This window comes from Pituophis catenifer, unplaced genomic scaffold, assembly GCF_029215685.1.
Source record: "Pituophis catenifer annectens isolate HBS135680 unplaced genomic scaffold, rPitCat1.0.hap2 SCAF_2, whole genome shotgun sequence".
In the NCBI taxonomy this organism is placed as follows: Eukaryota; Metazoa; Chordata; class Lepidosauria; order Squamata; family Colubridae; genus Pituophis; species Pituophis catenifer.
In genome coordinates, this window is record NW_027256882.1 from 239,183,606 (window position 1) to 239,211,576 (window position 27,971).

The 27,971-nt window shown below is 35.5% G+C and overlaps 1 protein-coding gene across 1 annotated transcript in view; it reads right to left on the reverse strand.

Annotated features, from left to right (window-relative positions):
• Positions 1 to 4,303: 4,303 nt before the first annotated feature.
• ADAMTS19 (ADAM metallopeptidase with thrombospondin type 1 motif 19) overlaps positions 4,304 to 27,971 on the reverse strand; it is a 94,247-nt gene continuing 70,579 nt past the window's right edge. Inside the window, exons 16-23 of the mRNA XM_070935679.1 lie at positions 27,826 to 27,906; positions 18,716 to 18,873; positions 16,961 to 17,114; positions 15,622 to 15,757; positions 12,260 to 12,464; positions 10,413 to 10,565; positions 6,042 to 6,219; positions 4,304 to 4,637 (exon numbers count right to left, since the gene is read on the reverse strand). Of these exons, the coding sequence (XP_070791780.1) occupies positions 4,486 to 4,637; positions 6,042 to 6,219; positions 10,413 to 10,565; positions 12,260 to 12,464; positions 15,622 to 15,757; positions 16,961 to 17,114; positions 18,716 to 18,873; positions 27,826 to 27,906 (1,217 nt within the window). The 3' untranslated portion in view covers positions 4,304 to 4,485. The remainder of the gene's footprint in view (positions 4,638 to 6,041; positions 6,220 to 10,412; positions 10,566 to 12,259; positions 12,465 to 15,621; positions 15,758 to 16,960; positions 17,115 to 18,715; positions 18,874 to 27,825; positions 27,907 to 27,971) is intronic.

Below are 27,971 nucleotides of genomic sequence, written 5' to 3' on the forward strand. Positions count from 1 at the left end.
TTGAAATTGTAACTGGCCTTCTTGGATTCCAAGCAAACTCATTTCTTAATGCCTGCGCAAATTACAGGGAAAGCTATGAAGGGGCCCATCAAATGTGGTTATTAGTACCTGTGTGCATGATTTGAATCTACGGCAACAATACCTTTATGTAGCATTTTAGGGTTTAAAAATGTAAGACAACTAAACTCAGCCAATTTAAGTAGGAAAGATGAATTTTCTGTACCAAGCAGGAGAGAATGCTTTGATTTGCAGCATGATTTTGATGTAATCCAGATTGCAAACTGACATGGCATATGACCTTTCATAAGATGGAAACTAAATAGCTCTCAGAAGAAAGTTCCTTATTAGAACTAATATGGCTTTGGGGGAGGAGGAAGAATCATAGACAAATATACTGCACCATCTAATTAAATGCAACAAAACATTGCCAGATTTTACTGGGAAAACAGAGTTTTAACATTTATATGATTAAGTTACATAACAGGCATTTGGTGACCTTTTTCATGTTGCTTTCAACGTATGCTTGAAGATGGCCAGTCACCTTTCCTTTTCCATGATTTTCCTAAGCATCACACTGTTCTGATCATCGGGTTGCAACATAAGACAGCTGCAGTGAGAACCCAAAATGGATTAGTTTTTTGATATTTATATTCCTTATTTTAGGCTTTTCTTTTATATGGAGTTAGTTTTTGTGTGGCTAACTGCTTTTTCACAATCAGAAGCCGAATTAAAATAATTCCACACAATATAAGATAGCCTAACGCTGTCTGTTTCTTCCCACAGAGAAGAGCACATACAGTAAACTGCATTCAGTATTCAGCAAAATTATAGGCTTATTCATACATGATTTTTTTAGACCTGCTGTTATGTTATGGGTACGAATGTCCTGAATATTTCTTTTAGTGGTTGTGAATGCTTAGTTGCTGAGTTCTTTTTGAAGAACAAATCTTCATTGGAATTTAATAAATAAACAAACAAACAAATGGTTGCTCTAGCCCCCAAAGGGAAACCAGTAATTAATGCTTCCCCTTGGCAGAGATTAAAAAAAAGTTTGTCTTAGGACCAGTTGTGATGATGATTTGATGATCTAAGGGCCACTTACTTCTATCATGGATCATCTTGCACACATATAAAAATGCCCATTATTTTGATATCCCTGACATCTTTTCCCATTAAAAAAAAAAAATCAAAATGACGTAAGTCCTAGCTACCTGAGAGACACTTATCTCTAATTGCACTACAGATTTGTTTGATTAAACATTGCCATTTACAAAGACCCTGGAAACACAACTTCTCTGTTGCAGCACCTGGCGTATAGAATAAGCTTCCCTTTGAGATCCAGGTGGCTTCCAACCTGCTGCTGTTTTGGAGGGCTTGAAGACCTGTCTGTTTGTTTATGGCTTTGCTTAGAATAGGTGCAGCCTCTTTCAAAGTTGCTATGTTGTTTTATAGTGTGTTTTTTTGTAAACCGCTCAGAGTCATTGGAATTGAGTAGTATTACAATACAATAGCACTTAGACTTATATACAACTTCACAGTGCTTTTACAGCCCTCTCTAAGCGATTTACAATGTCAGCATATTGCCCCCAACAATCTGGGTCCTCACACATAAATAAATAAAAAAAATTAGACATTAAAGTTTATAGGACATGAGATAAACATAGCTTAGGATAGGTTTTGCTTGCAGAATCATCTATAGTCCTTTCGCTACCAACACCAATCATGGTGCCAACATGTCTCTGTGACATTTTTCTGCCATGCAATGCCTTCATTTCATCCCATGTCATGAACAAGAAAGTATCAAGACAGCCTTAACTGTATTCACAATACACAATATTTTCTCATGTGGGTTGATTTCCAAACGTTTCATCACTAACATTGCCTAAATTCCACTGAAGATGTTACCTAGCCTGGTAACGAAACATTCAGAAACCAACCCACAGGCTTGGAGAATGAGCCTCCACCCTCATCCTTCACCCGAGCTACAGATAGTCACCACTATCGCAAATATTTCTCTACTAAACTGACAACATTCAATAATAACTGTAATGTAAATAAAAATTTGCTATATTTTAGCTATCTAACACATCAGAACTGAAGTCAAGAGATGGGCTAATGAATTTATTACCAAATTCAGACTGGTGTGGACATGCAAATTTTTTGCCTCTGGTCTCCAGGCAGTGTTGCACCTACCAAGCTGATATTGTTTTCCTAGAACCATATATAACAGTGCATGAAACATGAAGACAATTACTTGGGAGTGAGGGGCTGAAATAAAAGTGAAATTGCATAATAGCCTGAAGCAGTGTACTATTGAAATGATGGGACCAACCTCTTATTCCAAAATGAACCCCTGAACATAACATGGAGGAATCTAGCAGTTGCCATATGTTACCTATGAATATGAAAGGAATATGAAAGAAAGGCAAGGAGATATTTTAAAGAATACTGGGCCATGTAACTCAGCTCCTTTCATGACTTGGATAGGTTTGTGTTTGTTTTATTCAACTTGAGCTATTACAAAATAAGATGCAGGAAGAAGGGAAAAAATCTAAAGATATCAAAGTCCTACTATCAGATTTGCCCCATTTTTATGGTAATGTTGTGATTGGGAGATTTCTGTTTTCCTGTCAGTTAGTGACATGATTAAGAAGGAGAAAAGCACAGATAGAAGAATCAACCATTGTTTTGTGTATCAGTTTCTGCACACATAACCAGGACAGCATTACTGGGGTGTGACTCAAGAGAGATGCATATATAGGAAGGGTATTTATCAGCAACGGAGGCACAAATTTCATGCTACTTAGTTTTCAGTTCATTTAACGATCAGTGGATAGCACTTTAATACAATAATAGAGAAAGATCTTACATGCACATGGCTGGAAAGTAAAATTGTCTATAGTTCTTCTATCATTATTTCCAGTCAATTCTGGATCTAATTTTGTGTCTGAACCACTAGTAAAACTCAAAACAAGGCAGTTTCTGCTGTTTAGTGTCTGCTTCCCCCCCCCCCCCCAGTCCTGATTTTATTATGAACAGAAAACAGATGTTAAGGAATAAGAAAAGGTATATAAATGGAATTTATAAATATATATATATATATTTATACATCTCTAATTATATTTATTGAAAATATAAAAATCAAGTGATTCATGTACAAAATTTCATAAGGAAAGTGTTTTCTTCACATTTCACAAAAAGTGTATTTTTAATAACATTTTTATGAAACAATTTATTGCAGAAGTATGTTCTAAGTTTTTTTAAACCTGAAAATGTAGCCCAATTCATCTTAAGCATTAGGTTTCTTCCATTAGTAAACGAAATTTCCAAGAAATTACATGTGAACACTGCAGGTTAGCCACCGGCCTTTTGCTTGGTATACTTAAAAGCAAATGACATGTTAAAATAGCACAGACTTCTTTCAAAAGATGTTCCAAGGTTTAGAAAGGTGTTTTTCTACATTACATAAAGGAGTGCAACAGAGATTCAGTGTAAATCTTTACAGTGTTTAACTGCTTCAATACTTGTGTTCAAGTATATGTTCACATGATTAAAATGCCTACTTGCCATGTTTGTCTGATTTTGATATAAAAATTTATAAATTACAGTAGATAATTTCCTATAGAATATTTCTAAGGGCACACAGAGCTCTTACCAACTTAAGGTGTTCCAACAATCTCCAGAGTGCATTCAAACAGAAAATATATAAAATGATACAGAGGGTTGATGAAAATTACCCACAACTTGAATTGAATTGACTCTTGAGATTATTTTGGTGGAACAAAGATTAAAAATGTAGCCTAGGAAACTGACTATATTCATGGATGTGCTGAGTCAAGTGTTACATTTGCTACATAAATACATTTCCAAGAACAAATCATGTTATATACGGTCCTTTATAAAGTATGAATGGAGTTTCAAAACCTGTTGCAAAATTTCTGGAGTCAATCTGACTCTGAGCACCAAAATATAAACAAAATAAAAATAAAGATGACTTCATTTCCATATACAGTACAGAAAAACTATTCATCTAAATAGAAAATAAATTCAGGGTAGTATGATAGTTTATTATCCAATTCAGTAAGCAATTTAGTAGGCTTAAGTATCTTTGACTTCAAGTGAACAAGACTAGCAAACTAATCTATTTGTAGTACTGCCCTACTTATTTCTCTTTTGAATAGCAAGGATGCCAAAATAGTTGCTTACTTTATTGAATATAAACATTTAAAATAGTATTTTTAGAAAAAGTTTCATAAATGTATCCAAAATAATTCATATAAAATTTAATTATGGAAACTCTGATCATAAAACCCAAACAAAAGCTATTTAACCTTTCTTTTTCAAAAAAATGTCTTCGCGGGCAAAAATAAATTACTTTGATTAAATTATATGTAATCTGATATATTTGGTCTGAAGAAGTGTGTGTGAATTTATAAATAATGTGATTGTGAAAAGCCGAGAGCCCACGAGCCTGCCTGCTACGGGTCAACTCCTCTGCTGCATTTTCTGTGCATAAAAGTCCCTGCATGTTTCACAGCAACGTTGATACCATCTCATGTCCTGACACAGATTCTTTTCTCGTATCACTCTACAATATACAGTCCATTGGTCTCCAAGACACTTGAATGTTAAGGCAGCTGTGAAATAAAACAAAAACACAGACATCACTATGGCTGCATATGACATAAGCATATTCAACCTTTTTGGTTGGTTTGCACATTTGAAATTTTAAGATAATATTATGGGCATTTTCAGAAAATAGCTGTCATGATAAGCAAGTCTAATTACAAAAACACATTAAGATCAATAAAATCAATTAAATAAAATAGATAAGGATGTGTCCATAACATCCTGCTCTCTGATGTTTTAGCTCCCTTAGTTGTTAGTCTTGTTTTTTCTGGGAAGGTGGGCACAGTTCTAAACACACCATTGGGCTGTAGCTATTTTTTATTTTCCAAGAATATCTGGTCTCAGAATTGTGGTAGGAAATTATTGCATTGTTTCATAGCATGCAACTCACCAATAGATCTGTCAAATGCAAAGAACATAGCTCCTACAAGCTAGACAAGAATATGCCACATATTTAAAGTTTTTAAATGTTTTCGATAACATGTTATGAAACAACAAACTAAGAATGAAATACAACTAAAATATAAAAAGTTTTCAATGTAGAAACAAAGGCTAAATTTCTAAGCAAATTATTAGGGTTCAGTACCACTTAACAACATCTAGACTAGCTTCTAGATATTTGCTGCAAAAAACAGATGTCCATTCTTGAGAATTCTCTTCTAGAATTTTTGTATATTATCCACCATCTAAGGAACTGTAATAATAGTGGTTTCACCGTAAGATTGGCAAAGAAGAATTGGACAGTGGTATATATCTCTTTCCCTTAAGTGCATAATACACAGAAATTACATTTCCATGTAACTGTTGAGTTCGTAATCCAAAATTAAGCAAGGATTTATGTTAATCAGTAAAAGGTTATACTCTCTTTTGTCTTGTCTTTTGCATGAGGCATATGTATAGAGTAAAACAGATAGTTCTTATTTCCAATTAAAAAACTTGTGATGCCACCTGGTATAAATAAGTATTCCTTAACTTTGGGATATTCTCCTGTTATATTCCTGTTATATTAGTATTCATTTTATTGCTGTCTTATGCTCTTATGTTGCTTTCTCATACTGCCTTGAAATAAGCCTTGGGCACTCATACTTACTGTATGTGGATTTTGCTTCTGAATCAAAAAATACCTATCACCTAACCCTACTAGACTGGGTTCTAGACTGTTATAAGAATGATTCAGTATATGGCACATTTATAATTCTCAAATAGTTCCCATATAGTACATTTATGACAGAGAAACTATATTGTAGATCAATATAGTCAGATGGGTTAGCCTGAACATAGACTTAATGTTGCTTTCACAATTGAAGTATAAAGAATTTAGAATTTTGATCTTAGTAGCCAGATAAACATAACTTGAAAATGGCAGACAAGACCAGAATAGTTATCTTCATATGACACATGTAGTCACTTACCCAATCTAGGTGATGTAATTGTGTTCACATTAATTTTTTCATTACAGGGCTGCAGGTGGCAAGGTCTGTAGGCTGCAGGTTTTTCAGAGGAGAAACATTCACTGCCATGCCTTCCAGTGATCTTGTGCATGCACTGGATGACTCGTGATTGCATTCCTTTTCCACAGGTGATAGAACACTTCAAAGAATATAAGAAACACATACATAAACAAAAATGCTTTTTTTTGCCCCAAATATAAATCTACCTCAACCTGGGTATTAAGAAATAGCAATTAAATTCTTAAGAACAGTTTTAAAACAATCAGAAAAACAACATGATCTCTATTATGTTTGGCATAGTATCTTGGTTGCTATTCCATCATGTATGGAATAAGTAAGTATAAAGTGGAACGTTGAACACCTAAATTGAAGTTGTGGTTTAACAATTCAAGAAAGGAATGATCCTATTTTATCACTTTGGAAGTCATAGATATATTTCCCCAAACATAATTTTATGCAAAGGTGTACATAAAAAATGGCATATCAATTCACTTTTTTCTTTGGTGACAGAAGTACAAATTCTGGGAGAGGACCCACAGTATTGCAGTTGGCATTATTCATTTAGTTGCAAGTCACTTCAGTATCAAAATAATTTTTTCACTGCCAAAACCTTCATATTCTAAAAGCTCACTATTAAGGAAGAAGGACTGATCAGCAAGTGGGATTCCCTAAAGATTTACAGAGGAAAACTTTTAGGTTGGGAAAGCAAGATTTAATGGAACAAAACCTTATTAAATCCAGTATGAATTTAGAGATTACAGCATTAACAATACAGTACAATCATAATACCATATGATGCAGATATAAAATCATCAATTACACAAACAGACTAAATTCAATTCTTTTATGAAGAACTGTAGAACTGTTGTCAGTCATTCTAGTCCATGTAATGTAGTGGCAATCTGCAGGTTTATTGTATATACAGAATCCTCAGGAGACTTCTGTGTGGCTTTTCATCAATTTTCTGTTCTCTGGTAAATATCAAACCTTTTAAGTTGGTGTCAATTGCAAGAATAGTTGCCAAGAATTTGGTATAAAGAAGAACATTTTTATAATGTGTAAACATACCTTGTACCTAAACATACATTTCTTTAAAGTACATTTAAAGGAGGTATCATGGTGTGATTAAATTATTTCAAATTCAGTTTGTCATCAGAATACGTGTAAAAACTATGTACCTCATAATGTGAACTGCTTTTAACTGCTCTTAATTAGCAAATTAAAATTATATAGACAAGGTTACCTTATCTGGGCTGGAAAATGGTTCCAACCAGGGTTACCCTGTCTGGCCTGGAAAAAGACCTAGTAAAGGCATAAAAGTTTTTACTCTACACCTCTGCATGCAGCATTAAATGTTTTAAAAACCTATCTAAGCAACATTCCAAGCAGAGCATTCTTGCCAAAGATTACAAAAATGAATCTTCCACAAAGAAGGTACTGATAGAAAGCAATATAACCTATTTCAGTTTTCATCTACTACTAATCATTGCAGAGATAATATGAAATGTTTCAATTTGGAGTTCACCAATGTTACTTGAGTCTTTGCTCAATTTTCCAAAGACTATATTTTGAAATAAGTATAGAATGCTTAGATTAAAAACTAAGGACAGTATGTAATGTCATAGCTTCTTCTAGCAGGTCTCTGGAAAAATTAAGGAAAAAACTGTCCCTGCCAAAGGATAGCCCTGTCTTATTCAGCTACAATAGTTTGCAATCACTGCTGAGTTTAAAAAAAAAAAAAAAAGCTGAAATTGAGAGTGAAAATCTGTATATTGTTAACAACAGAGGTTTGAACAATATGTTCCAAGAACAAATGACTGCTTTTGTTAAAAACTACAAATCACCTATTCCAAATCCCAGAAAATATAGGAAAAACAATAAAGTCTTCTTGGAGATCACCAGAGATCTCCTGACCTCAACTAGATCAGGACCTTAAAAGTTATATATTATTGATATGTTTTAAACATAAACAAGAAAAGAACCTGCTTTATGCAGCAGAAGAGATTTTAAGAGCACATTTAGTTTGTTCAGGCTTCTGAAATTTACTAAGCAGGATATTCAACTGTTATTATTCACTAGGGAGAAGGATTTTTCTACATTACATGAATGCATAATACATATGAATTGTTAACACTGTCTCTTTCTTCCAACAGGAAGCTAACAATCCTCAGTCTCACCTAGTCTATGCCACATGCTCTTTCTGAATCATCATGTTTCCGATTCTGTACAAGGTGCTTTTGATAAGTATTTAAATTTTCAAGTCTACAACCTGGACATTTAACTAAAACTTTTTCATTTTTCAAAGTAAGAAATACTATTCTACATATAATTTAAGACTTATTTTGCAAAAGGAAAATAAATGCATGAGGCAATAATGAAAATCTAATTTTTATATGGAAGAAGCTGCTTTTATATTTGTTTCTCAACTGACATGAATAGCATTTATTAATAAGATTTTCTGTAAGACTGGAAACAAGTCTACATTAATTACATACAATGATTTCCACTTAGATCATTATGCCAGAATACAATTATTACCATCAGTCAGTCTTTTTTTTTTAAAAAAATCACAGAATACTTTGTAAAATGAAATACAAGCAATATTGGCTAGCCTTTAGAGAGCCTGGGATACAAACCAGGACTTGAAGCCTATTATACAACCAGATGTACTTATATAGCTATAAACTATTACTAAATATAAAGACTGTTCCAAAATGACTTTTGGATATTTGGAACCTATTTGTGGGCTTTGAACCTAGAAACCATTTTCTAATATTCAGGGGTAGCAAGAGCAGTGCTGAAATTAATTTTTAAAATTTTTTGCAATTGTGTCCAAAACAACTGCAATTTTTTTAGAACTTAACAATAAAATCACTGTGGTTGTTTTCTTTTTGTATTTTGCAAAGTACCGTGAAATGAACTTGAGGTCGAGTTATATGCTTGTGCCATACAAGTAATCCTCATTTAGCAACTGTCTCATTTAGTGATCATTTAAAGTGATGAAAAAGTAACTTTGAGATCAATCCTCACATTTATTACTTCACAGGTTTGTAAAGCAGTGAAATAAGATCATAAGCACAGACGTGGTTTCATTTAGCCACAGATTTACTTAACCAAGTTGCTAGTCCCAATTGTGGTAGCTGAACAATTGGAACTATCTGTATCTTAAAGAATTAACAATTAGATCTAGAGAAGAGCTATGTAATTGTCATTCTAGTCAACTAAAGTCATAGGAACTGGTAAATTTTCTGTCAGCAGTGACAGAGATCAGGGAGTAGTGTTTTTAGTATCATGCCACTTAGAATTGCTTTATAGAAGGGGTGTCAAACTCGATTTCATTGAGGGCCACATCAGGGTTCTATTTGACCTCAGGGGGCTGGGGAGGCATGGCCATGATGCAAGCTCAATTTTCGCTGGCAGAGGCACTGTGGGCCGGTCCTTCTCTATTTCCAGGGCAGCCCCGGGGGCCAGATCTAAGCACTCCATGGACTGGATCTGGCCTGTGGGCCTTGAGTTTGACACCCCTGCTTTATAGGTTCTCCATGACTCCACCACATATTTTGTGTATGTAAGACTCATATTATATTATGTTCTAAGAGTTGTGTTCCCCCATCTGAACACACAAAGATTAATTTATTTCTTTAGTAATTTTTCTCCAAAGTCTGGCAACATAAAAAATTATTCCCTGTAATGTTTTCCCATACTGAATTTTTAAGCACACAAATGAATGTATTAATGGATAAGGAACCTATTTGCGTGGTTTTAAAGTAACCATTCAATATCTTTTCTAACTCTTAATTGTGATTCTACGATTGTCCTGACCCAGTCAACTGAAATCACACACACACAAGGACATTTTGTATCTTTACTAACAAGGTTTTCAAACAGAACTCTAAGGGTAAAAGGTAGGAACAAGCTGGCAACTAAGGAATTGAAAAACACAATGGTGAGATAAACAGCAGATGGGCATCAACAGCAATCAATAAAAAATAAATCTATGCTAGGGCTATGCAAATCCTTTGGAAGATGTGCTTCGCATGTTGGGTTCCTGAAGCAGCTACACAAGGTTGGAAAAAGACGCAGTTCATTTAACTATTTGAAAAAAGCTAATTTAAGAATTCTTCCATGTTTTCAAATATCTCTTCTGAAGGACATTCATAACTCTAGTATATACATTTTAAATTGTTTTCATGGCCAAACTAGAATATATCAGTATTATAAACTTATGTTTTTTTCTCATTTTTCATTATTCAGACTTTCTCCTTCACTAAAAATACATTGCATAATATTTGGCAAAGACTAGTACTGACAATTTCATAAAACATATTGTACCTTCGACCAGTCTCCCATTCTCCAGACATAACACTTGGAATAATCTTCACAATCTTCTGATTCTCTGGGTCTTGTGGACAAAACACATTTCTTCCGAGGGTTGGTGCACCTTACGGTCCGATGCCGTATGCCTTTGCCACATTTTACAGAGCACTGTAGAAAGATAGAAACATGATCCAGTGCTTACAGCAGCATCTCCAACCTGTTAGAACTCCAGCTCCCATAATTTTCACACTTATCACCCAAAACCAGCATTACACCGCTGATACACAGCCCTGATTTCTATCTTGTTTTTAGTATTTAATTTCTGTAAGTGATCTAGACAATGGCTGATTTTGGGCACTTAAATAAAGCAAAAAAATAAATATGTTAACAAGTGAATATCTCATGGTTCTTAGCTGACCACTATATCCTTTGGAGTCTCTTGCAAAGATTGGGAGTTCGGAATATTCCCAACCGTCATTACAATTATTCTAATCCTACATGAGCAGAATAGGTTGTGGTGCATAGAATCTCTTAGATTATACCTGCTAGGGTTAGAGCAATATAGTTTTTAATCTGGAAAGATTAACCAAATAAGCAAATAAAGAGCTGACTTTGGCTGAATTGTTCTGACATTTTGGTCTGGGCCTGACATCTATTCTGAATAACATTTACACAAAAAACCTTGGGATAAATAATCCATAAATTTAGTTATAGTATGATTGATAGTATTGTGGCCCGCTGGCAGCCAGCAAAGCTGGCAGCAGAGTCAGACAGTGAGGAGGTTGGGGAGGAACTTGGGCCAGTCCTGGGGGCTGGGGAAAGCTTGGACGAGGCGAGGGCTCTGCGTTGGAGGCAGAAAGGGAGTTAGACAGCAGTGAGGCAGAGGAACAGCTGGAGCCTGTTCCCAGTGTGCACATGCGCAGAGCTGCCAGAAGACAAGAACAATTTAGAAAGCAGGATCGACTCAGGAGTAAAGCCATACCTTGGAGGTGATTGGCCCCTCCCATAGGAAATAAAAGAGGAGTGAATAGGAAGTGGGCTTTTGCAGGAAACAATTCATTCGTTCTGTGACTCTAAGAGACTCTGTGCCAAGTTTTGCCTTGTACTACGGTTGGAAACAAGTTACATGGCAGCTTGCCAAACGAGGTGTGTTGAGAAATATTCCTTTGAAAAATTGTTTGGACAAACCTTACTAACTGTGAATGAACATAATTCACAGTTGTGTAAATAAAAGAGGTTTTGTCGGGACCAATTCCTGCCTCCTGCTTGTTAAGGGAGCCTAGGTCAGAACAATAGGCTGATGAAACCCAGTTGCAGATCATCAGCCTGGGCCTATTGGGGGAATGACTGATGGCTTTCTATGTCTGGATCTGATGCAACCCAAATAAGACAGAGTATCGATTAATTCAAAAGCCTTCTGTCTCCAAGATTGTACCATTCTTAATTCCCGATGGCATTGTGCCATCAGAAAGAGCAAGATCAAAAGCTGGAGGCGCCTCCTGGATTCAGAACTTTTGCTCAGAGGACAGGTAGAATACATTGTGAAGTGGGCTTTTGCCAGCTTTGGCTGGTATGCTAGTTGTGACCTTACCTGAAATAAAATATACTGAGTAGGAAATGCCCTTTTGAAGAATCACAGCTGATACTGACAATGAATCTTTTTCATCACCACATAACTTGCCCTGACATTTAAACCATTTTGTTATACTTTCACTTGGTACAGAATATTGTTTCATTCCAATACAACAGAATCAATAGAAATAAATGATTACTAAGTTCATGACAGCTGTCTTATAATAAATTGGATGAACGATAGCTTAGAGATACTGTAAGTAAATAAACAATCCATGCTTATACTGCACCTCTGACCACACGCCAGCTTCCCACACTGTCATGCAGTCCTGGCCTTCACAGCGCTGTGTTGAAGTGGGCTTAGGGCCAAGACAATCTTTCTCTCGGGCTCTGATCAGGGTTCCATTTCTCAGTTGCTGAGTACAGGCTACCTGCCTATTCTGTGTCCCTTTCCCACATGTCCTTGAGCACGAAGTCCACTCAGTCATCATCCACCTAAAGGAAAGGGGTGGGTGGGATCACGAATGGGCATTTTGCTAGATTTTGCACGCCAAAATAATCTTCAAAATATTTTCTCGTTCTGCCTGATTTTAAAATACGTTCTAATTGAATTTGGTTATTCAATTTTTGTAAACACTTGTTGAGCACCACTAACATAGCAGTCCTTTAACAGGTAAAATGACAGTCTTCTTCGTATGGTTACTTGGTGCTGAATGTTTTATACAATAATGTTTCTGTCAAACTTAAGCCAAAGCATAGTGATATTTTGCATGTTGTAGAAATGATTTATTTTCATTATTTTAAAATTGCACTTTAAGTCTAAAAAATCCCACACCACCTATCTTGAAACATTAATGAAATCTGTGAGAGTGTCAGTAGTTTAAACAATTATATGTGTCATGAAAGGATGCATGTCTGTATTTAAGCAATACTTTAAAAATGCAAATATTATCAGGAGAAAATTTAAAATTTAGTCTTTTTTTCCCCTCCTCCTGAAATCTTTTCTTTGAAGCTGATATTTTCGTTATTAGGAAATAATCTATTAGTGCCAATGGAGATGTCTATGGATGGAACTGCCAACTTCAAAAGTGAGAATTTTTCAGGAAGATGGCTGGAAGTAGAGTTAAAATCTCCCACTTTAATATGATCAATGTCTCTGGCTATCTTCATTAAAAAAAAGTGAAATAGAAATATCTTATCCAGGTAGGTTCTATTTTTATATTAAAATCTTACGTATACATGGAATAAGAAAGGAAGCTAAAGTAATGTTAGTTGTTTTTACACAGACTTTCTTAAATTTAGCACTGTTTGTATCAGTGGAAAGAAGCAAGTATGTTCTACAATGGAAGAAGTGAAATTCTGGTATCAAATAAAAATTATGGGAGAAATAGGACAAGAAGACAAGAATATGATATTTAATCTTCTCCTTGCCTGTTCGTGCACCTAAAAATACTTTTATCTGCTATTTGATTTGATATATGGAATACAGGTTTCTACTTCTATTATCTTAACTTAGCACCATTCCTAGCATTCTGTTTAATTATTTATTTGTTAACTTTTCCAAAATCTACAATGCTATCCATTATAAACATGCAAGCATTATCTCTAGTAATGACTCCAATTTAATATCATCTATCTAGACCCGTACCAGTCGGGCTTCAGGCAGGGGCACAGCACAGAAACGGCATTGGTCGCATTGGTGGATGATCTCTGGAGGGCTCGGGACAGGGGTTGTTCCTCTGTCCTAGTCCTATTAGATCTCTCAGCGGCTTTTGATACCATCGACCATGGTATCATGCTGCAGCGGTTGAGAGGGTTAGGAAAAGGGGCACCGTTCTGTGGTGGTTCTCCTCCTTCCTCTCCGACCGCTCGCAGTTCGTGTTGGCAGGGGGGCAGAGGTCGACCTCGAGGCGTCTCGCATGGGGAGTGCCACAAGGGTCAGTCCTCTCGCCTCTTCTGTTCAACATTTATGTGAAGCCGCTGGGTGAGATCATCCGTGGTTTTGGGGTGAAGTGTCATCTGTACGCTGATGATACTCAGCTGTACATCTCCACCCCAGACCACCCCAACGATGTCCTTGATGTGATGTCTCACTGCCTGGAGGCCGTGCGGGTCTGGATGGGGAGGAACAGGCTCAGACTCAACCCATCCAAGACCGAGTGGCTGTGGCTGCCGGCGTCCCGATATAGTCAGCAGGTGCCATCGCTGACTATTGGGGGTGAATCTTTGCCCCCCACGGAGAGGGCTCGCAATCTGGGTGTCCTCCTGGATGCACGGCTGTCTTTAGAAGAGCATATGATGGCCGTGGCCAGGGGGGCCTTTTATCAGGTTCGCCTGATCTGCCAGTTGCAGCCCTTTCTGGACCGGGACGCCTTGCGCACGGTCACTCATGCCCTTGTCACCTCCCGGCTGGACTATTGTAATGCTCTCTACATGGGGCTCCCCTTGAAGAGCACTCGGAGGCTCCAGCTGGTCCAGAATGCGGCCGCGCGGGTGGTTATGGGTGCAACTCGTTGTGCCTGAGTGACACCCCTCCTGCGCGAGCTGCACTGGCTCCCAGTGGTCTTCCGGGTGCGATTCAAGGTGTTGGTTACCACCTTCAAAGCGCTCCATGGCATAGGACCCGGGTACCTCCCAGACCGTCTTCTGCCACCAATAGCCTCCCACCGACCAGTCCGTTCCCACAGAGAGGGTCTCTTCAGGGTGCCATCAGCCAAGTTATGTCGGCTGGTGACACCCAGGGGGAGGGCCTTCTCTGTGGAAGCCCCAGCCCTGTGGAATGAACTGCCCCCAGAAATACGTAAGATCTCCGACCTCCGGGTGTTTCGCTGCGCACTGAAGACCCTGTTGTTCCGCCAGGCAGGACTATCAACATAATAATTTTAAATTGGGGTATTTTAAATTTTTGGGGTTTTAAATTGGCCAAATCTATTTAATTATTTTAATTTTTAATTATTGTTGTGTCCTGTGTTTTTAAATTGGCTGTACACCGCCCTGAGTCCTTCGGGAGAAGGGCAGTATAGAAATAAAATTATTATTATTATTATTATTATTATTATTATTATTATTATTATTATTATTATTATTATTATTATTATTATGTTAACGTCACTGATTACTATTAGTCTTTTTCTTTCTCCTGATGCAGATAATTTGAATAATCTAATTATATTTCTCACAATCTACATTATTTTTTTCTTTTGATAAAACTACAGTTGAAAGCTGAAACTAATTGCTTTAAAAATCTTAAATGTATCTATTTTATTAATTATTGCTATTATAAATATATACTTTAACTGATTAACTGCATCTTTTTAGAAATCAGATCATTCTTGAAGTTCTAATATACATATCTAGATAGATAATATTGATCAAAGGGAATAATACTTTTTTTGTTCCATAAAATTACAGAAAGAAGAGATTAACAGTCAAGATCTGATAATTATGGTTGAAAATTCACGTTGCAAGTAGCCCCTCCCCATTTTCGCTTCCTAAGTATCACTTCCTTGCTTAATTCTATAGACTAAGGCATCCATCATCCATTCAATGTCAAAGAGAATATCCCAAAACTATGAGTTACTTCCCAAGGAACAGCCTCTCATTCCAACTCAGTGTCCATTGTATGAATCTTCATTTTGGGTCTCAACCTCACCTAGTATGGCATGGTTGCTCATTGCACTTTCGAATTTGTGGTTCAGGTTTTGTTAAATGTTTACATTTCTTGTTATCCACAAAACTAATATGCTTATTCAAAATTTTTGTGCAGGATACTGTTGTCTTTCTTTCACCTGGTAAAAAGAAAACAAAGTTTGCAGATAGCTTTGATGACAAAAGTTTTACCATTGAATAAAATTATTCAACATTATTGAAATATTAATAAATAAAATAGCCGTTTATACTAGGAAAAAACTCTAATGCTTATTAGAGTTATTTTCACTTGGGGATAAATATCAAATTCCATCCTGAAAGTGATGAAATAAATTACTGAGGATTTCATATTTTTATATATAACTTTTAAGATAGTTTTAAAAATATTACATTAAAACTGCAAAAAACAAATAAACCTAGAAATGAAAAACAATCTAGTTTTCTAAACAGTTAGGAACAACAGCAAGTTTTATGTTAGTCAAAATTATAAACCTAAATGAACACTTTTGCTAAATATTTGTCTGTGGAACAATGTAAAATAGTTTATTGAAGAAATTGTTAAGGTTCATATTGTAGATACTAGAAACACCTAGAAAAATTCCAGAATACCACATTCAATGCTGAAATGGAAATTTTAAAATGTTTTGACAGACCTCAAAATAGTAGTTTGCCAATTGATTGATAGTAGTTACACTGTACTGAAAAAAGCAAAATAATTATGGCAAGACAACTTTACAGCATTGTGATCACACCAACACAGAAGTACTGTGATCAGCTGATATTACCTGAGAAGGAAGTGGGTGTTTTTTTACTCATTGTCCTATCAAACAGAGACATTTCATGTTCTACATGAATAAACATTTATGAACATACAGTTAAAGAGCCAATTGGAATCCTTTTTCATTTTGTTGGAGCAGTGGTGGGTTGCCCCCAGTTCGCACCAGTTCTATAGAACCGGTAGTAAAATCGGCGGGAGGCTCAGCCCACCGACCCCGACGTCATCAAAACACTTCTGCACTTGAGCAGAAGAATGCGCTCATGATAGTGAAGTGAGCACATGAGCGCGGCCCTGCTGCAAACCGGTGATAAAGGTAAGTAGAACCCACCCCTGTGTTTGAGGTTTACCAGGACAAAACAAAACAAGTTTGACTTTTTTGATGTTAAAGATAATTGTCTTTGTGTTTTACCCCCCTTATATAAATATTTGAACAATTCTGCTTTTTTACTGTAATTGGCCTGACTTAGTAGCCCTAATGACAAAATTAATATAGTGGAAGCAGCATCAAACCTTTAAGTATTATAGCAATACATATGTAGCTATACCACAAATGTATAATCATTACCTCCTCCACATACAGCATTACAGTCTTCCCAACCTGAGTGGGTCCACATAAATAAAGGTTCTGATACTTTTGTACTCTGATTCTCAGTAACTGGATCTAAAGGAATAGTATATTCATAATGTAGCCCATAATTCTGATCTTGAAAAAGCAGGACCTGTAACATATATGTAATTAATATTTGTATGTCTAGATATGATAAAAAAGAAGCAGACATGATAAAAAAGGAACATCAGTCTACAGAAAATCATAAAGAAATTCCATAAAATAAATGCCCAGCATTCAAAGTTAAAACTATCTCATGTAGAACAGCTAAGAAATTCTGGTCTCTAAATGCTAACTTCCAGCAGGCAAAATAAGACTGATCTTAATCAATATAAGAGACTTCATTTATAGGAAAGAAGGAAGGGAGGGAGGGAGGGAGGGAGGGAGGGAGGGAGGGAGGAAGCAAGGAAGGAAGGAAGGAAAGAAGGAAGGAAGGAAGGAAGGAAGGAAGGAAGGAAGGAAGGAAGGAAGGAAGGAAGGAAGGAAGGAAGGAAGGAAAAATCTGTCACCATACCCTGAGAATTCTGCTAGCCATCGAATCATTGTGTTGGCTAGGAATTCTGGTACAAATACAGTAATCCTTGACTTACAACCATTCATTTAGTGAGCGTTTGAAGTTACAATGGCACTGAAAAAAGTGACTTACGACCATTTTTAAAACTGTTGCAGCATCCCTGTGGTAACATGATCAAAATTTAGATGTTTGTCAACTGACTTATATTTCTGATAGTTGCAATGTCCTGAAGTCATGTGATCGCCTTTTGTGACCTTCTCACAAGCAAAGTCAATGGGGAAGCCATATTCACTTAACAACTATTTTATTAATTTAAAAACTGCAGCGATTTGCTTAACTATGGAAGGTATAGTCATAAAATGGGCCAAAACTCACTTAACCACTATCTTGCTTAGCAATGGAAATTTTGGGCTCAATTGTGATTATAAAACAAGGACTACCTGCAAATGTAGGTCTACAATTAGTCTACTCATCAAAGGCAGATTTTATTTTTGTCTCCATCATCCTATTCATGATTATTCAATGTACTTCATGTAAGTACAAATACAAAACTTTCTGAGTGTGTTGATTTGCATTTACTTATAGAAGCTTATTTGCATAGATTGATTCTTTTCACTGAAATGAATTAAGAATTTGATGTTCTGCACTTTCACATATCCATGCTCTGAGCACAACTAGAACTTTCCCATACAATCTGAATAGTAATCAGAATTGGCACTTCCAGAATTTGAGCACATTTGAGATTATGGAGAAATTAAAGATGCACTATTTTAATATTTATAAGTATAAGTTGATCATTAGCATATTGTTCAGATTATGCATACATCTCCTTTTCTCCTAGATTTTTTTAGAATACATTCTTGTAATCAAGGAGATACTTTTCATAGAGAAGATGCATATCATGATGCCAAATCCTATCTCCAGTCATGAAGAATGTAGGCCTTCTGATATGATTTACTAATGGGGTCATATTATGTTGCAGATTCTCATTCGGAAATAGCTAGCCACTTTCTTGATATGAACCAATAATGTGTTAGACTAAATGAGTCTGTTGTCTGATCTGGCATAACTAGTTTTGTGTTCTTATGTTATTCTAAGTTGGTTACCATACTGCTTGCAAAACAATACATATATTTAGACATAAACATTTCACCTCATAGCTTAGAATACATTTAAATAAATGATCTATGCTACTATACCAATAAATGTAAAGGTGATGTTGTTGGACCTTTGGCAGAAATTTTTTCCCACAGACCTCTCCTAACATAATGGACAGTGGTACCAGCAATGTTGAATGTTCCAGAATGTTCTATCTTCCAATCACTATTAATAGACTGTTTGCTGGCATCTCGAAGTGCTGAGGATACATTAGAAAACAGTAGAAAAGAGAGTGGTTCATGTCTTTCTAATTGATTATTATGCTAAAAGAGCCAATGAATCAACAATTTAAGAGTAATAAGCATAATAATAAAATTCCAGTAAGAAAACAGCTGTACTTTAGCTGAATTACAAAAGTTACGCGTGCTTTCAGAATTCTCTCAACATTCAATACATATTTCAATATATGAAAAGCCTATAATAATTAATCCACCACTATAATATGGATTCTACAAATTATTAATTGAAAATTATTTAAAACACAGGGAGATAATATATATGTAACATTATGTTACTTTAAATATGATATATCATTGTTCTTATGAGTTAAAAATCCTACTGATGGAATAATAGAACTGGGATATGAAAATTGGTTCCAAATTTTCTAGAATTTGAAATCCCATAACCTTACTATTGACTACTCTGGTTTAGACTGTTGGGATATGAGGTTCAAAATATCTGCTTTCTATTTGCTAACCTGAACTTCCTTCCTTTCTTCCTCTCTCCCTCTTTCTCTCTCTCTCTTTCCCTCATACACACAAACACATTGATGAATAGCTTGTGGGATCCGAGCGCTTATAAAAAACTAAGACTTTATTTTCACTATGTAAGCTATTGATTACAATGTCTGCAAATATATAATTTAAGGCAAACTCTTGACTTAAATTTCCTATAGAGTTGCATATATTTTGGATATTTATTTTTAAATTTTTTAATTTATTTTTATTAATATAAATAAAACAGCAACATGTTCAAAATCCATATAAACAGTGTGTTGTCTGATTACAATTCTTTTGAGTAATATTCACCATAGTAATAATAATAGTATTCTCTAATAGTAATCTTATAACAGTATTTTTCCCTAATATTAATACATATTGTTAATACTAATCAAAATTAATCAAAATTAATGTTACAGTAAACAACCCTAATAATAAAATTAATCTTTCTCTTGTAATTTTTGAAGCTCTAACTCCTGTTTCTTGTATTTAACCATCGATAGAACAGATCCCATATCTCAAAATATTCAGTGTCTTCCTTTTCTTTAATTTCAAATGTTAGTTTATTCATTTCTGCACATTCTAAATTTGTTTAGAATAATTTGTTATTATCTCTTTTTCTTTGGGGATCTTCCAACGTTGTGCAAACACGATTCTGGCCACTGTTAACACATGTACCATGTTTCCCCGAAAATAGGACCCTGTCTTATATTTTTTTGAACCCTGGCCCAATTGCCATGCATTCAAAAACTTAATTTGGCCTTATTATCAGGGGATGTCTTATTTTGGGGAAAACAGGGTATTATTAAGTATGCATTTCTTTGACTGTATTTATCTGGTGTGATGTCCAACAGAAATGTTTCCAGTTTTAAATCTAAATGTTCCTTTATCATTTTTTCTAGTCAGGTATGTATTTTGGACCAGTATTTTTTTGCTTTCAGACATGTCCACCACATGTGGTAATATGAGCCCGGGATTTGGTTGCACTTCCAACACTTGGCAGACATATTCTTAAACATTCTAGCTAATCTTGCTGGGGGGAAGTGCCATCTATAAAACATTTTGTAAAAGTTTTCTCTATATGCAGTTGTCAATTTATAGTTTCTGTCCCACAACGTTTGCCATTTGTCCAATTCTATAGAATACCCAAAATGTTTAGCCCATGCTATCGTAGTTTATTTTACTTGCTCCTCTTCCATTCTTTAATAGTCAATAAGTAATTATAGAATTTTTAAATCAGTTTTTCCTCAGGTCCTATTAAGATTTGATTCAATTGTTGGTTCTTTATAAAAACCATATGTTTTAACATTTTGATAATATCTAGATTGTATCTGTACATGCAGCTACCATGCTAAATTTATCCCCGGCTATTCAATTCCTGATTGTTTTTCAATTCCCCCTTCTCATTTAAAATATCTTTGTATCTTACAATTTTTCCCATATCCCTCACATTTGGGTATGTTAGTGCTTCTATCGTGGAGAGCCAGACTGGTATTTTCAAATAGTATTTTTTCTTGATTTTTGCCCATACTGAGAGTAGGGCATTTCTAATGTAGTGTCCCTGAAAGTATTTATGTGCTTTGTATTTCTCATACCATATAAAGGCACCCCAATTTTAAATCATGTCCTTCCAATAGAAGTAATTTTCTATGTCTCAGAGTTATCCATGCTTTTAGCCAGGTAAGGGCAGCTACTTGATATATTATATATATAGTATAATTCCCAATTTGGCAAACCAAAACCTCCTCTATTGGTAGAGTCTTACATTAACTTCAACCTAATTCTTACTTTCTGCCTTGCCATATAAATTTGGTTACCATTCTATTTAATTCCTCGAAATATTTCCATTCTAGCTTTATTGGGATTGTTTGGAACAGGTACAACAGTCTCGGTTGGATATTCATTTTGATGGTGGCTATTCTTCCTAACAGTGATAACTGTGTGTTTTTCCACTTTTCCAGATCCAATTTAATTTGCTGTGTTAATTTTAAGTAATTGTCTTCTTTTATGTTTACACCTCTCACTGATAGATGTATTCCCAAATATTTTACTTTTTTTACTATCTGAATGTCTATCTTCTTCATTAAGTCTTTTTTCTGTTCCTTTGTAAGATTCTTATCTAGGATTTTAGTTTTCTCTTTATTTATTTTCAATCATGCAATGTCACCATAGTCTTCTATTTTCTTTATTAGTTTGGCTCCCGTTTCTTGCAGTTCCTCTATGATGAAAACCAAATCGTCTGCAAAAGCTTGTAGTTTGTATTTTTCTTTTTTTTTTAATCTCCATGCCTTTTATTTCTATATCTAGGCGGATGTTTCTATTTAATACTTCCAGAGTCAGAATAAATAATAAGGGGGACAATGGACATCCTTGTCTTGTGCCTCTTTTAATATTAATATTCTCTGTTATGTCCCCATTCACAAACACTTTAGCAGTCTGTTTGGTGTATATTGCCTTGATGGAATTTAATTCCATGTATTTTAGTTGCAGTATCATGAATTGCCAGTTTAAATTGTCAAATGCTTTCTGTGCATCTAGAAATATCAGCACCATTTGTTTTTCCGGATGTGCTTCATAGTATTCCAATGTATTCAAAATTATTCTTAATTTTGTTTTTAATATTCTGGATATTTGAAATGAGACCTATTCTGTCTTTGATCTATCCTGACAGAAATAATGTTTTTTGGCTGTTGCCTTTCCACAGCTTAATAAAGCCACACATTTAATGTCAACTTATATAGATTACAAGGACCTATTAGTACTGATTCATAGTCTTTCACTGTTGTTCCTGTAATGTGAATTTTGATGGTTCAGACTCAGAAATATAGAATCAAATAAACTTGAAGTCCTCTAGGTGGCTCTAAAGTGTACTTTCTCATCGAAGTTGCATATTTGGCATTAATTATGTGAAAGTGCTTCAGTTACTTGCCCCTAGCCCCCAAATTCTTCATAAAGTTGTATGTTTCTGTGAGTCACCTCTGGCAATCAACTCCCATTCATATTAGTATTGTTTTGTATTGTTTCTATAGGAAACAATGGCAAGAACGCCATCAAAATACAATTAAATCATCCAAAAATCATTTTGGCCACTAAAGGACAGCAAAATGAATACAAATAAGTGTGAAATGTTCTGTAATAATTGCAATATTTAATAATGCAGCAGTGCTAAAGAGCTTTTCCCTTTTACACTCATGACATTTAGAGTATTATATTTAATAAAATAAAAGTGAAAAGGCCCATACTGGAAAACAATGGAAACCATAGTACCATTAAAATTGTTAATGATTTTTTCTACTACAAATGTTAGTGGAGAAACCCCCCCCTACCCAACATAGAACCATTTAAGTAATACATTTATCATGTAAAATTCTGATGTTTTCAAAGGGACACAGCTGGCAAATCAGATACTACCTATAGATGTGAGTGTGATATCTCAAGAAAACGTGAATTTTTGCACAATATGCTATATCATCATTCTATTTCTAGTCATTATCTTAATCTGACTTCTGCTTGTTTAAGCCTATCCACAATATGTACTCAATACACAGTATATAATATTGCCTTCCTAATTTATGGCTGTTATCTCAAGTAGCACCATATGCAGAAACAACAAAAAATAAATGAAGGTAAAATAAGACCTACTGCACTAGACAAGACAAGACAAAGGAACTACCTTCTCCAAACTATGTGATGGAAGCTAAAGCCCTGGAAAAGAGAACCTCTACACACCATCTGCTTTCTGATGCTTAGATATATTGCAACTGCCATTCCCAGACAAGAATTCCAGTTGCAACATATGTCATGCTGAGAAAAACATTCACGTTCTTATGTACTTTAAAAAGTACATAAGAACTAGTAACCTTATGTGGAGGTCATGAGTCAGGACAGCCAGATGGTATGCCAGTTGCAACTTTCTTTAAAGCAACATACCCTTGCATAGTTAATGATACCCTTCATTGAGTCATATTTGACCACTGCAATATATTCTATTTAGGCTGTCCTTGAAGCCTAATTGGAAACCACAGTTGATTCCAAAGGTTGTGGTCCAATTGCTAAAGGGTGACAGCTTATTTTATACTGTGGACAACACTTAAACTGTGGGCAACACTTACACTGTGGGCAACCAATGACTTTCTGTGTAAAATTAAAAATGCTTTATAAAGCCCTTTATGGCATGAGTCCTTACTAACTGGAATCTCCCTGCCCTGTGTGCATGTATGCTGAGCAGGTATGCTGAAATTCTCCTGAGGGGGGAGAGGGTAGAGTTTGAAAGCAGTGGCTAACCCTATGTTATAAAACATCTTATATCTCCCAGATTAAGATGCCCTCACCCCATTACTATTTGTGATGTAATAATGTTCTATATAACATATAGCTTACCTGTGCTTGGGAGTACTCTTGTTCTTACCTCCAGTGTTAGATTCTTTTAGAAATTTTAATGGTAATTTCTACATAATGTCTTAATAATTGTGGCATTTCATATTGAATGATTTATATGTGGAATCCTGGTTTGCAGTGTCATAACATTTTGCAAATAAATAATAAATAAGTTAAAGTCCTTTATCCTGGTCATCCACCAGGCCTATGCATCTCATTTACACAACTCATTCAAAAGCTGAACTTAATAATATTTGCCTTCAAGTGACTATTTGGATTTTTACGTTGGCCTTTTTAATAGAGTTCCCTAACAAAGAATTTAAGTCAGGAGTGTGAATGTCTTATCTACAAAATGCTTCCTGGATAAGTCTTAGTGAAACATTTACATGGGACAAGTCTGTAGAAGTCCATTTAATACGTCGTTGTCAGACATTCAATTATGTCTGACTCTCGGCCACTATATATCAGCACTCTTCATGCCCCTCTGATTTGCACCGCCTCCTTCAGATCTGCTAATCATCGCAATATCATCGACATTCAGCCAACAGATACTAGGGCAGCCCCTTCTCCATTTTCTGCTGATCCCCCCCAGCATGATTGACTTTTCGAGTCAGCTCTCATGACATGGCCCAAATACAATAACCTTTATGATAGCCAATTAATACTTAGAATAGTTAATACTCAGAACAGTTCAACGAGCTGATATTGCATATCTAAAAAGGAAATCCATGTAGGTATCTTTTGGTTGGAAGGAGCCAAAGAGTGGTGCATCTTCCCACAGATGACAAAATAAAACTTCTAGGCAAAACAATCAATTAGATATTGGGAAAAGGAAAATAATAATTAATTAAGAAGAATTACCAGCCTTGTGTGGCAAGTGATTTAAAGTATAAAAATATAGAGGAAATAACTGTAGGGAAATGTGTTTGCAAAACTCCAGACATATTATATGAGATTATATATATTAAAATTATATATTATATGGGAAGAAATAATTTGGATACTGTTGACACCTCTGTGATTTGTCATATACTGTGGCAATACTGGCAATACTGTGTGAATACTGCAGATTCCATCCGCATGCTAGAATTGAGCTTATATGTTTTAATTACTGTATTTGTTCTCTCCTCTTTTTTATATGACATATTCTTCATATATGGCATATCCATTTCTCCTCTTATACTTCTAAGTGGGGCAACTTCCTGTCATTGCCATTTTCATATTTCCCCTTAGAAAACAAGCCAATACTATCTTCACATAAACAGATACAGATGTGGATTGATATAATCTTTCAGGTCTTCCCTTATGATCTGTACAGATGCAACATGCATACAAACAATTTCGTTTCAGGAAAATGTGCAGTATGTTTTTGAAGCTTTCTTGGGCCCTTCAGCTTATAAAAACATAATTAACTATGCTCTGGAGAAAGATAAGTTTTTTTAAAAAATGCATTCCATTTGCAAAGTTAGGAAAACAACTCTAGATTTAAACAGGAATCTTGTTCTTCTCTTCTGAAATGTTTTGTGTATCATCAAAAAATAATTAAACATTGTGTGAAAATAGATGTTGTTTTTTTTAAAAAAATAAAAACCCGTGATCTTGTCTGTGACAACACTCACCCAATCCAGCAGCAATACTTTATACATTGTCTACATCCTGTTGAGAATTTTAGGTCACTCAATATGCATGTGCACACACATATACACACACAAACACAAACGAACAATTTTTAAAGCACTACACTGTAAGATTAAAATCAAGCTGCATTTATATGTATAATATTACAATTTGTACAAAAAAGCCCTTTTGGTAGGATGGGAATTTCTTTTGTGTGCTGTATATCCCAATGCTGATTGTATTCTAGGCCAAAGGTTTCAAGGGAGGTCCTCAGTTAAAAAGGTAACACAAGCATGTCTCACTATAACCAACCCTGACACGTCTAGTATCAGAGATGTTTTATTCATTATATTTAAAAGATTTATAGTGATATTTGCAATATTGATTGATAGTTTGTAAACACTGAAAAAGATGACATGTTGGAAAACTAATTTTTGTTGTATTAAAATTTAAACAGGGACTCCAAATCACACTCTAATTAGTATTCAGTTCTCACTCTGTAGTTTACTCCTGAATCACATAGCATTGGAGGGTGGTGAGGGAGGGGAAGAGAAATGTATTTTATGGATACAGCTGTCTAATTAGGCTTTTGGATACATTGATTCATTCTTTGATACTTTGATTTATTCTTTTTCAAATTCGACCTTGCATGTACCTTCTTTGGTAATATTGCTACATAATGTGATTCCATTTTTAGACAGGCATTCATATTCATAGGAAATTCCCATCCAAGAATAAAGCTAAAGGTAAAGGTTCCCCCTCGCACATATGTGCTAGTGGGTTCCTGACTTCAAGGGGCGGTGCTCATCTCTGTTTCAAAGCCGAAGAGCCAGCACTGTCCAAAGACATCTCCGTGGTCATGTGGCTGGCATGACTAAATGCCAAAGGTGTACGGAACACTGTTACCTTCCCACCAAAGGTGGTCCCTATTTTTTTTCTACTTGCATTTTTTATGTGCTTTTGAACTGCTAGGTTGGCAGAAGCTGGAACAAGTAACGGGAGCTCACCCCGTTACGCGGCACTAGGGATTCGAACCGCTGAACTGCTGACCTTTCAATTGACAAACTCAGCATCTTAGCCACTGAGCCACTGCATCCCTTTTTCATCCAAGAATAGTGAGCCCCTTTAGCCTTGCACATTAGTTGCAACATTGTGACTAATACAGGTGTGGGCAATTATGGCAACTTTTATGACCAGCGGGCTTCAACATCCAGAATTCCTGAGCCAGCAGGATATAAAGTTGCCACCCTGGGCTAATATGTGTTGTAACCGTTTTATATCACTTTTCAATTTTCAGTCTACTGCTTTGGCAAACTTAGATTCTTTTAAATATTTCCACAAGGCAAAAGCAGTATCAGTTGAATCTGACAAACATTAGAAATCATAATTCTGGGTATTTTCCAAAATGAGCTTTTGGCTGCTGTCAGTTTTATGTTTCTTTCTTTCTTTTCTTTCTTTCTTTTTTTTTTTTTTTTTTGTGAGTGCTTTAGAACAAAGCTAGAAACTTCGACTCTGCCAGTTTTTCTCTTTCAGTGTTCAGTTGATTCTATGGTAAACTATAAGAGACAGCAAGTCCCACAGAGACGTCTTTGTTTCTGTGCTTTACAAAAACTATTTACAGACTTTTAATCATGAAAGGATTTGTGAATTTTGCAACTTTTGAATCAATCATTCTAAAACAGCCAAAGTAAGTGCTAACACTTGGCAAAACCCCAAATTGGCCAGTTCTTAAAACATTCACTGAATTTATTGACCAGTTTACTGCTTTTACTTTTAGAAGCTGCAGTCAAAATAGGTTATAGTTAGCTACAGCTACAAGAAAAGGATTCAAAGCAATTTATATTCTATTAACTAATTCTACAGATTGGTGTGGCAATAAGCAAAATTCGATACAAGCAGAAAAGTTGTACGATACATACAGAAAGTGTATGAAATGTTACACTATATTAAAAAATTGCTAGCAGTCCAGTTGGTCATTTTTAATCTGATCAATAACAATCTTCATTACTTTTTTTCTGAAATTCTTAATTAGAATGCTCCAGGGATAAAATCCAGCAGGTTCTGACAGGTTCTGGAGAACTGGTAGCGGAATTTTGAGTAGTTCAAAGAACCGGCAAATGCCACCTCTGGCTGGCCCCAGAGTGGGGCGGGAATGGAGATTTTGCAATATCCTTCCCCCAGGAGTGGGGTGGAAATGGAGATTTTGCAGTATCCTTCCCCTGCCACACCCACCAAGTCATGTCCACCAAGCCACACCACGCCCACAAGCCACAGCCATAGAATCGAATGTAAAAAAAATTGGATTTCACCACTGGAATGCTCCCATTGTGTTATTTAAAAAAGGAAGAAGCTACTTGCTTTGGTCTCATCCAGGTTAAACAGACCCTCCATCCTGACAGTCACACTGTTTGATTTGATTTGATTTGATGGCAACTTACCCAAGTAGCTGTGAGCTGGTTTCTCTTCCACAACTTTGATTCTTCTTGCTCCTGCAGGTATCACTAAGGCTTCCACGTAACCTGAGTATATATACCGACATTTATATTGTTAACTGTTTATTTAAATTGGAATAATATTTATATTG